The sequence below is a fragment of the Populus alba genome, chromosome 4 (genome assembly GCF_005239225.2).
Source record: "Populus alba chromosome 4, ASM523922v2, whole genome shotgun sequence".
NCBI lineage: Eukaryota > Viridiplantae > Streptophyta > Magnoliopsida > Malpighiales > Salicaceae > Populus > Populus alba.
This window is the reverse complement of record NC_133287.1, coordinates 18,577,490-18,589,240: the sequence shown is the minus strand read 5'-3', so window position 1 is coordinate 18,589,240 and position 11,751 is coordinate 18,577,490. Positions and strand designations below refer to the sequence as shown.

General features: G+C 34.4%; 1 protein-coding gene across 4 annotated transcripts; it reads left to right on the top strand.

Moving 5' to 3' along the window:
* Window positions 1-2,627: 2,627 nt before the first annotated feature.
* LOC118040433 (uncharacterized) lies at window positions 2,628-10,448 on the top strand. 4 transcript variants are annotated; one of them, XM_035047372.2, is made up of 15 exons: window positions 2,628-2,786; window positions 3,287-3,897; window positions 5,369-5,425; window positions 6,789-6,870; window positions 6,982-7,038; window positions 7,306-7,361; window positions 7,779-8,007; window positions 8,278-8,361; window positions 8,657-8,731; window positions 8,850-8,933; window positions 9,248-9,312; window positions 9,392-9,620; window positions 9,703-9,791; window positions 10,045-10,159; window positions 10,244-10,448. In XM_035047372.2, exons 2-15 carry the CDS (start codon window positions 3,299-3,301, stop codon window positions 10,283-10,285), a joined length of 1,863 nt encoding a protein of 620 aa, XP_034903263.1. In that variant the 5' UTR covers window positions 2,628-2,786; window positions 3,287-3,298; the 3' UTR covers window positions 10,286-10,448. The 4 variants fall into 4 exon arrangements, with proteins under 4 accessions (XP_034903263.1, XP_034903262.1, XP_034903261.1 ...); XM_035047371.2 differs by having other exon boundaries at window positions 3,267-3,897; XM_035047370.2 differs by having other exon boundaries at window positions 3,229-3,897.
* The last annotated feature ends 1,303 nt before the right edge of the window (window positions 10,449-11,751 follow it).

Sequence of the window (11,751 nt, the reverse complement as noted above, 5' to 3'; positions counted from 1 at the left end):
TGCAAGGTCGAACATATCAAGGAATATTATTTAAAAATAAATATTTTTATTTTAAAACAATAAAGTTAATCTATATAAAACAAAAAAAAATACATATGAATTAGGATAATATCTTCAAAAATAAAAATACAAACAAAATAATTAAAAAAACTATTAAAAAAAGACATACAAAACTCGTGATCTAGGTCATGAGATCGAGATAAAACTCATAGAAAAGAAATTAAAAATAATCACAAAACCAATATGTTTTTAAGAAAAAATAATAATGTAGAATGATAAGACTATAAAAAAAATTTAGCAAAAAAATAGAAAAAAAAATGAATGACATTAATCCTTTTCAAATATATGACCGGGATTATTAGATAGGAAGCACTACAAGTTAAAAAATATGAAGCCAAATCTCCAACAAATAAAATACTTAAAAATAAAATTGAAGAAAAAAAATCAAATACACAAAATGGATCTAAAAAGTAAAATTAAAGAAATAAGGATGAAAATCAAAATAAAAAATAAATTAGAGGAAAACAAAAAGTTTCAATTAGAGGGTTAAATTGAAATGAAAAATATCTTTGACAATATAAAAAACAAATAAAAAATATGAGGGTTAAATTAAAAAAAAAAACAACAAGAATAAACTTTGATTAAATGATGATATTAAAAACCAATAAAACTTCAACAAAAAAAATAAAAAAAAATTTAACAAAAGCAAAATAAAAAACCAAAAAAATCCCTTGTTGTACTGGAATTTACAAAAAAACTCATGAGTGTGAAAAGATAAAAGCACTTTTAAAGAACACTTTATTTTTTTTTTAAGGGTAGAGTCGTTCTTGAACTGAAGCCTAACATATGGAAAAAAAAAAAACCTTGTTCAACAACTTTTTTTTTTTTGACTTTAGGTAAAAAAAATATTTTTATTGTTTTAATTTTTTTTTAAAAAAAAAATTCTTGTTCAATATTTCATTTTTTTTTTATTACGATGGTAAGAACTTGTTTTTGTACAGAAAATAAAAAACAAAAAAAAGCTAACAGTGAATAATTTTTTAATGACTATTGGATCTATAAAAGAACAAAACTACCGTCGTCGAAAAGGCTTTCATTTTTCCACTAAAAGAACAAAATAGTAACTTTTATAATAATCCACAATATAAATAAGTTGTTTAATTATATATTTTATGTTAATAATGCCTTGCGGAAAGAAGCTTTTGATAGAATATCGGGGCTTTATTGTAAATTGATGTGGTTGGAGCTTGCATTCCTCTATCCAAGGCGTCATGGAACCGCATTCTATAAAATATTATTATTATTTTTTGTTAAAAATTAATTTTTAGTAAATTTTTTATTATTTTGATACATTAATTTTAAAAATAATTTTTTTTAAAAATAAAAATTATCATTTTGATGTATTTCAGTATAAAAAATATTTTAAAAAGTAACCGCAACTATACTTCTAAAACATACTTTAAAAATGTTTGGATTACTGAAACAATATATAAAGTTATTTTTATTAAAATAATATATATTTGGTTGTTGATTTAATTGGATCAACCACTCTCATGTTATGAATATTTTTCATGGTTGGACTTACAATTCAACCTAAGTCAATTTTTAAATTGTGAATTTTTTAGATCTAAAGAAGGTCGGTTTGACAACTATAATTTATAGTCATGAGATTAATAATGGTTGACAAAAAAAAAAAGTATTTTTTTATATATATAGTCTTAGCATCATCACTAGAAAGTAAAATTAAAAAATTACAGTAACAAATGGCGCCGCAGTATCAGGGATTCTATCCAAACCACGTAATCTTGATTGTTTAATGGAAACTTTTTTATTATTGTTGTTTTTCAAAACTATTTAATTATTCAAAAAAGAAATAAACTTATTTCAAGATGGGTTATTAGAGAAGCCCATTTAACCAATGACAAACCCATTCTATTTAATCTGAAATCTCCTCGGCCCATAAAAACACCATTACATGGGCTAAGTGTTTTCATTTAGCTCGTGATGAACAGACCTTCTAGGTTTGTACTTTTACATTTCAAGCCCACATTTCAAGCCCGGTCCAATCCATAAATGAAGCGGTGCCCGTTGCCTAAACGGTCTGATTCAGGTAAGATTACATTATAGCCCCAGCAGATTCCACAGTGTCCATTTCTAACCTCCATTGTTTGGAAATTTCTAATATCACCTCAATGTTTCATAGTTACTAACATTACCCGAGCTGGCGCAACGGATTAACCTAGTGACCACTCAACCTAGGGCTTGGTCGGGGTGGAATTAGTAAACAAATTATTTTTTTAGAACAAAGTTATTTTAGATTTTTTATAAAAAAAAATAATAGGGTTAACTCATGTCAACTCTCTTGACTCATGATTAAACTCTTGAATTAAAATTACCTTTAAACTGTATTTTATAGCTATGGTTATGATCTTTTTATCGTGGAGAAATTACAGAATATAATCGACATCACTGAAACTTTTTGAGAAATTACAGAATTAATTTAAAAACAATGTTTAAATATAAATGCCAAGGTGGACAATCACCAAATCGTCAGGGACTGAAATATAATTTGCCCGAAAATTCTATATCTCTGGCGTAATTAGACCCTACAGCGAGATAGCGAGACAGAAATCCAAAAAAATCTGCGTTTTAAACACACCAACACGCACTTCACTTCAAGGCTCAAGCTTTCTCTTTCCAAATAAAAATAAAAATAAATTCATCTCGTCATTTTTACCTCATCTCTCTCGCTCCACTTCTTCCCGGATTTAATATTCTCTTCAGAGGTAAAAATATCTATTAGTTTTTGTTGTTAATTTCCCTTCCTTTTCTTTTGAAAAACCTAACGGTCTGTTTGGTTTCCTAGAATAGTTGAAGGAAAATTAGAATAAAGCAGTTTAAATGGTTTGTGAATGTTAGTAATTGCCTTATTGTGGTTTCTATGTAGCCAAACAGAGCGTTTTCTTAGTTAATCTGGGATTAGAAGTTGCGTTTTGACTGTTACTGTACTCATTTAGGGTTACGGAGACTTAGATTAGATTTAATTTGCTCAGCTAATGCAAAACCTAATATTTTTATGGATGCTAAGCTTTTTGAAATTTTATTTGTTGTTGGAAATCTTGTATTATTTTATTAGTTTTACTGGTGAGCAGTACAGAAAAAAAGGAAGAATTGTATCTCTTTAAATTCTGTGAAATGGAAATAATTAATATTATTTTTTCTTTTCAGTTGCAGTTGTAATAACTAACAAGGCGTGTTTTGTGAAGTGTTGGTTTTTTTTTTTTAGAGGATAGTTGAAATGGAGTTTGATGAGTATGACTACTTAGAGAAAACAGTTGAAAATCTGGAACCGCCAAAGGCAAAGGAAACTGCTAATGGCGGGGATGATAAGGTGAAATCTAGGGAAAAGGATCGTTCACGGAGTTCGAAGCATAGGAGTGATGAGAAGGATCTTGGGAATGATGATGAACGAAGTCGTTCAAAGCGATCGAGATCTGGAGATGAGTCCAGGGATCGTGAACGGAGTAAAGAAAGGAGTTCATCCCGTCATCGGTCACAATCTAGAGATGGAGAGAGGGATCGGCACAAGAGTAGCAGGGAACATCGAGATAGGGACAGAGGTCGGGATAGAGATAGGGAGGAGAGAAATGGGAAAGAAAGGGATCGTGATCGTGATAGGAGGGAACGTGACCGTGATGGTGAAAAGGAGAGGGAGAGAGATAAGGAGAAGGAAATAGAGCGGTCACGCCGGAGCAGGAGTAGATCGGAAAGGCGTAGAAGTGATCAAGATGAAAAGGATAGAGAGAGGAGCAGGGACAGGGAGCTTAGAGAAAAGGACAGGGAGCTTAGAGAAAAGGAAAGGGAGAGGGAGCCAAGGGAACGGGACAGAGAAAGCAGGTGCCTTCATTTTGATATTGTTCTTCATTTTTTTATCTATTATTTATCCCATGTCTTTATGTTAACTTCATGGTTGATGCAAATATGAGTCAGTGGAAACTTATCTTGTGGTTCTGTGAATCTGTTTAGTTGATAACTATATTCCAGTGTAATTCTGCTGTGAGTGGCTGTGTGCGTATGTACTTGTATTTGTAATGATTTTCAATTGTTGATATTAAGCATAAGAAGGGTGTAGTCGTAGGTGCAAGCTGCCTAGTTTAGTTGATAAAGTCAATTGGCACCGTTCCAAGAGATTTGAGATGAAATATTACTCACTCCTGGGATTAAGATAGATGTAAATAAAATCTGCAAACTCAACTATTGAATGAACAAGTTTGATAAGTGGTTTATATCATTTTGAATTCGATGGAAAAATTATGTTACTCTTCTAAAAGCTTGTGCAATTCGTATAATATAAATTCCTAATGGGGTGACCTTCCTAACATGATAATTCATGATTAGTGTCCAGAGTTCCGCTCAATCAAAATCTTAATCCTCCACGATTTACTAAATTTGCTTTCTGGATCTTCTACTTGGTTCTTCTCCCTCTCTTTCTCTCTCTCATTTTTCAAGGATTTCATTCTACAATGTCTTTGGATTTCTGTCTGGATCTGGTTGTGTGGTGAGATTTACTTTTTGAATGTTAGCTTGGACCATGTTTGATGACAGTTACAGTAAGTTTGGACAGAGGTTATCTTTCTGCAGGGATCTGCTCTGCACTTTTAAGACATCTCTTTCATTGTATAGAATCTAGATCTATATTGTGACCAATGTATTTTGAATCTGCTTATTCTTATTATCGGGGTTCAATGATGCTCACTAATGGCCTCAGATGTTGACGGATCAATGGTTGTGCGGGCATTATCTATTGATGCATAACTTTTTTGTCCAGATGTCATAGTATAATGATAAATGAGAAAGCTGGAGATGGGAGACCATTGACATTTGGTGTTGATAGTTGCTTGCAATTGTGGCTACTGAACTTGAGGATGATGATTTTATGCCTTTAGAATTGTAGATGGATTCAATATTCACTTGGCAGTCTTATGAAGAAGTGACCTGTCAATCAGAATGCCATGAGAGATGTGCTGCAAATATTTGCTTTCACATGTTCTCTCCTGCTTTGATAAATTCCTTTCTACATGCTCCTTAGTCCAATGGTCTTGTTAAGCTATATCTTCTCTTTATTTATGTGGTGATTCCATGTCCAGCTGTGCTGGATTCAATCCTGTTTTGGGTGTCCAAATACAATTGCCATAGGCTTTTTCTTGGTCTGTTTTCTTCCTCACAATATTCATATCTCTTTATGGGTTTTTATTCCATTGTTTTAACGAGCTCTCTTATTATTGGATCTCAAATTTCATTTAGTTACTTATGCTATTAACTATCTTGAAAATTCTGAATATTGAACATTAGATTCTGGGACTCGCAGATTTGCTAGAGCATTCAGATGGTCTTTCTGGCAATTGAGCCAGGCACAGGAACTCAGGTCATGGGTCTTAAATGTTTCTTCATAGGCTGTCTGGAATCATTTAAAAACTTGCATTGCAAGATTGAGGGTTTCAGTGTTGTAGGTTTTGACCTGGGTGCTGATGTCATGTTGTGATTTTTGTTATCCTTCAGATTTGAACTTAGTTGCTTAATTAAATTTATTCTGTTGCAGAAATGCTGGTGAGGGAGTTATGAGCTTTGCTTAAGAGAAGCACTTCATCTTCTGATACTTGTGGAAAACTCTGTGGGCTGCAAGCATTTGTTTTAATTTTTTTTTTTTTGCAGGATAGATAAAACTGGAAAAAAGTACCTAATTGCCTATCTTGAAATTCTAGGTTTTAGATGACCAACCGTGCTCCCGTAGTCTTTGTAAGAATATTAGATCACATATTGACAAATGTGTTCATCATCATGCTCAAAATTGTCTTGGACGTCACACTGATTCAACTCCTGTATGGTTTTGATAAAAAAAAAAAAAATCTCTCAAGACCTTACTTGGTTAAATTCTTTTGCAAGATTGACATACATAATAATAGTTATCCACAGCTTATGTACTATGGATGCATGATGATGATTCACAGCTTTTGTTTTAGTCGTCAACATCATCTGAGTGGTGGCATTTGTGTAAATTGCTTTTGTTTTTAGATATAGAAGTTCCAAAAAACTGTATGATGATAATCTTAACTTCGTGAGGTTTCAGTTTCCTTCTGCATGTATTTTTCTATAATCTACGGGACTGGTAGTAGAACTGTGGGGAGTGATATTAGCTTCTGAGTGCTTATTTCCTGCCTTCTGCTGATGGTTTCTTTTTTGGGACATACAAATTTAACTCTATTAAGTTGTTAACAGGTCACATTAATGCATATAGGTCCATTGGTATTGCCATTGATACAACTTGATGATACTGTTTCCATTTAAGATTATGTTTTATTGAAGGTGCAAATTTATTAATTCATCACTTGAAGTTGGGTTTTGTAGTTCACTTCTCTTAGTTGCAATTTGCAACATTGGTCCTCAGGTTGGTTCTTGTTAGTTTTAAGATGAAGATGTCTTAATTTCAACAGACATTCACGGGTCCTCTCATGTTAATGCTGTCCAGTTGCCTGCAGGACTGTGTTTCGTGGGTTTGGCGTTTTAACTTGTATTGGAGACATTTTTTATAATGTTTTGGATTGTTTTCTACCTTTTCTTTAATCATGATAAAGCAAACATAAGAAAAAAAACCTCCTTTCTTTTGAAGGATAAATTAGCATTATATTTGCATTTTATTTATGAATGTTTTAGTACCTGGCTGTTTTCCTCATTGTTTGATACTGGTTATATAAATAAGATCAATAATTTTAATTTCCATTGTCTTGCAGAAGATATAAAGAAAGAAAGGAAGAAGCAGTGGAGCCTGAGGTTGATCCTGAACGAGATCAGAGGACTGTATTTGCCTATCAGGTTAAATATAGACATGTTTGATATAAATTATGTTGTGTTCTCAACGCTTTAGCTGTAATACACTCCATTTCACATGGTTTTGAACTTTAATTCTAGTGAAATTTTTTACAGATATCTTTAAAGGCGGATGAAAGAGATGTCTATGATTTTTTCTCTAGGGCTGGCAAGGTTAGTTCTGTAGCAATTCTTTACACGACTAATGGGGCTAATATCTTAATTGGAAGAGAGATATGAATCAAGTTCACATTGTAATATTTTACCTGTTAGATCACCTGCTTGTCAATTAACTTTTATGTGCTGTGTACATGAACAATAAACATAAATTCGTGGCAGCAACCACAAATTCACTGTTACTTGGAGAGGTGATTGTTGTTTGGTCACTTTTTATACTTTGTTTCTCCCTTTTGTTTCTAATAGTCTTAGCACAACTTTCAGGTGCGAGATGTACGTCTCATCATGGATCGCAATTCAAGACGTTCAAAAGGAGTTGGGTAAGTTATATTTATAGTGATCAGCATTCTGTGATTTCTTTGAAGTGATTTTCTCTTGCTTATCTTTATTTTGCTGGATAGTAGCCATATTTCTCTTTTGGCTTTTAATCACTCAGGTCCATCGATTTGAAAAAAACTGAAAAAATGGAGTTGTGGGTATATATTGTTGTCAATTTAATAGAAATTTACAGTTTTGTAGTGATTTTGCTAGTTATTTGAGCTCTTAATGGAGCAAACAGAAGTCACAAAAAAAGTTTATGGTTTTGGAAGTTATTTGTGGACTACCTAGAGTTAATATGATAATGCTAGTCTAGTCTCCTCTGTTACATTTGTTGTTCTTAATTACAATCTGACTCTTGTTTTTAGGTATATATAGTTCTATGAGGTGATTTGCAATATTGCTTCTTTTCTTTGTAGGTATATCGAGTTCTATGATTCGATGTCAGTGCCTATGGCTATAGCACTCTCTGGACAGCTCCTCCTTGGTCAACCAGTGATGGTGAAACCTTCTGAAGCTGAAAAGAATCTTGTTCAGTCAACTACTGCTGTGACATCAGGTGGACTTACAGGCCCCTACTCAGGAGGGGCTAGAAGGTTGTATGTTGGCAACCTGCACTTCAACATAACAGAAGATCAACTTCGTCAGGTAAGCACTTTTTCTGTATTTCTTTTGACACTGATCTATATCCAGAATGGGTTTATTCATTTCAAATTCTCTGGTTTTCGTATAAATTGGCTTGATATACAACATTACTAGGGGAATTGTATGTTAACATAGAGAAACTTTTTGCCCTGAACAGTTTTCATGATTTTTTGTTTATGATAACTTATTATCGTTACAATGTCTCTTTATTCCCTCTTGTTAGGATTGTGCTTTTGTTTTGGCTTTCCAAGGTGACATTTTCTGACTGTACAGGTATTTGAACCATTTGGCGCTGTGGAGTTGGTGCAATTGCCTCATGATGAAAGCGGACATTGCAAAGGTTTTGGTTTTGTCCAGGTGAGTTTTGTCAGCAATAAAGTTGCCTTTGAAAAAAAAAATCCAGTGAAAAGTTGCAAGTTGAGTTCCAAATGCATGTTTTGTCTTAAGATGGAAACAATGACCAAGACCTTAGAACTGATGTAAAGATTGTTGAAGAAGCTACTTTTGTCCTTTATGTTTAAACAGTTTCTTGTACAATCCCCAAATACTCTTCATGGCTGAACCTAGCCTTTTCATCCAATTGGCCTTAAAAAGGCATGCTTATCCTCTGGAAATTGGAGACTAATTGCTTTCACTTTCACTTCCACCGTAGTTTGCACGTCTTGAAGATGCCAGAAATGCATTAAACTTGAATGGACAAGTTGAGATTGCAGGCAGGCCAATCAAGGTAATCTCATCCTTCCTCTTAATTGCATCTTCCCTTCCTGTGCTCTCTATGTTGATGGCGGATCTCATACATTCATTCAAATACATTAGAAATTCTTATGTTCTTGCTGGCTGTTTAGGTTTCAGCTGTTACTGATCAAACTGGAACACAAGATGGTGGGACAAATGTTGGTGATTTTGATGATGATGAAGGTGGTGGCTTGGTTAGTAATTCTACTTGTATCTTGGTAACTGGTAAAGATATTGGGTCTATTTTTTTGGCTGATTAAAAGAGGGCTTTATCAGATGAAGAGTGCACTTTCAATATTGCCATGCTTTTCTGAATAGAGCAGTCCTTTGTTTCTTGATGCAGTAAATAGAAGATGGAAAAGGATTAGGTTATAACAAATAGAAAATGAAATAAAAAAAGTTGTGACTGCTTACAGTCAATCTTATGTTGCTAAGTGTCATATTTCTAGTGTGTATCTGGTAACTATTTTGAATCATACCTATTCTTTTTTTTTTTTTCAAATTTCAGGCCTTGAATGCACGTTCTCGGGCACTTTTGATGCAGAAATTAGATCGTACTGGCACTGCCTCAAGGTTTGCCTCTCCCAAACTTTTCTTTTGGATTGGATTTGCCTGATTTGATTGAGTTGACATCTACTTCCTTTCTTTTCAGTATTGCTGGTTCACTAGGCACCCCTGCTCTACCAACAGCACCGATCCTTGGGGCCACACCCGTAGTGTCTCCTGCTGTTGCTCCTCTTTTATCAGGTTCTGTTCCAGCTATACCTGGACTTCCAGTTCCGGGCCTTCAACTTCCGGCCACTGCAATTCCAACCATGGATATAATTGGAGTCCCAAGTGATTGTTTATTTTTGAAAAACATGTTTGATCCAAAAACAGAGGTTAGTGGACTCACATTTTTTGGAGACTTTCTGATTTTTGGTTGTGGCTTAGTTTTGCTTAGACTCGACCATATCTTGGCAGACCGAACCAGATTTTGATTTGGATATTAAAGAAGATGTCCAAGAGGAATGCTCAAGGTTTGGAAATGTGAAGCATATTTATGTCGACAAGTAAGTACTGTTTTGATGTGTAGTGCCATTCCTTCTCTTTGATCGGTCTGCTCTGAAATTTGTCAAATAAATGTTTTTAAAGTCTACCCACTCTTCTGTTATATTAATACATCTTCCTCTTCATGAGTTTGTTGCCACGTATTATATTTCTTGCTTATTGTGCTATACATATTCAAGCTGATGAAACCCTGGCTGGCTATTTTGTCTCTTTCGTGTTTCTTATGCATAGTTTCTTTTTCCCTTGGAAAAACAGGAACAGTGCCGGTTTTGTTTACATGCGATTTGAGAATATGCAAGCTGCAATAAATGCACAGCGCGCTCTCCATGGAAGATGGTTTGCTGGGAAGTTGATCACTGCAACTTTCATGGTAATCGTACATTTTCTTGCTATGTTTGTGATTTCACTCGTCGATACAAACTCATGTTACAAACGAAATTCTGCACGCTTGCAGGTGCCCCAGACCTACGAGGCTAAGTTTCCTGACAGCAGATAGGAGTTAATGATTTTTGGTGTGCAAATTCACCAACTCGTCTGTTAATTTTGACTGTGTCGTGTTGCGCTGTTGTTTAGGTTAGGTGAGATAGATGTTGGAAGGGACATGTACATGATATTACTGTCAAGTTTCGTAAGAAATTCAGACCTATTTGTGTTTTGTAGGTTTTGTCTGCATCTCTTCTTTATGCCCTTCCCAGCCCAAAAGCAAACTTATAAATCTATAGGAACCAACCCAACTAAAATCAGCCCACGACGAGGTTGAAGCTCTGTAGGAGTCGGAGGATGTGAGAAAACTGTCATCCCATCGTCCTTACTAGCATCTGCCTGATTTATGTAATCAGGAGTCCAATGTGTACTTGTGTAGTGACCCAAATGGTCGCCAATTAAACCGCAGCAATAGCCTTGTCCGGACTCACGCCGCTGGCACCGTCAGGTTTTAGCTTCACCCGGTATGGTGGACGGCAGGCCCGCATGCCGGCCTGGATTTCCTCTTTTGACACCCTTGGTGCTTAGCTTCGCCCAATTGAGGGGCGGGAGTGGCGAAACAGCACGGTGGTCTGGATTCCACGATTCGTCCAGTTTGATGTAGGGGTAGATCAGCGCGTTGGCGCTTAGTGGTGGGGGTTACAAGATAACCTTCAAGGTTCTGAAATTTCCTGTAAGGCTATTCTTTATAGCTTCTGTAACACCCCGTGATTTTAATTGAAATTTTAGCCATCGTTTTAAATAGGGTTATTCTTTTTATTAATATATATATAACTTATATCAACAAGTATTAATATGATCTCTCTCAAGTCTTGGCTTTTAAGTTTATAAATACGAGTATTGAGTACTTATTTTTATGTTTATACTTTAATAAAAAATAAATATAATTTTTTGTAGCAATATTTATTTATGGACCCAATGGAAAAAAAATGAAAGTAATAATTGTCATATTGTTCCCACAAATGTTCAATCAAATCTTCTTGTAGTTGAGAGCTAGTTGCTCTATTCTTGATTCGATTATGAGTTTGAAGAAAATTATATAGTTCTGGTATTTCACCATATGATACTGATATAAAAGAATTGACTTCACGTTCATGGTCAAATCCAAGGTTCATTACTCCTTCATCCTCAATAATCATATTATGCATTATTATGCAAGTTTTCATAATATTTGCAAGCGTTTCTTCATCCCAGTATCGCACAGGTCCACGTACAATTGCAAAACGAGATTGTAGCACCCCAAATGCGCGCTCCACATCCTTTCTTACATACTTTTGCTTACCTGCAAAATATTTTCTCTTTTCTTCTAATAATATTGGGATTGTCTTAACAAAGATTGACTAATTAGGATAAATCTCATTTGCTAAATAGTATCCCATTGTATATTTATGCCCCCTAATTGTATAATTGATAGGAGTAGTACGACTTTCAGCAAGTGCAGTGAAGACATGTGATCGATCAAGAACATTAATATCATTT

Excerpts from the sequence above, each read along its gene's own strand:
- LOC118040433 (XM_035047372.2), top strand. The coding sequence starts at position 3,299 with ATGGAGTTTGATGAGTATGACTACTTAGAGAAAACAGTTGAAAATCTG. Across the intron at positions 6,871-6,981 it reads GGACTGTATTTGCCTATCAG|ATATCTTTAAAGGCGGATGA; the intron begins GTTAAATATAGA and ends AATTTTTTACAG. Across the intron at positions 8,362-8,656 it reads AAGGTTTTGGTTTTGTCCAG|TTTGCACGTCTTGAAGATGC; the intron begins GTGAGTTTTGTC and ends CTTCCACCGTAG.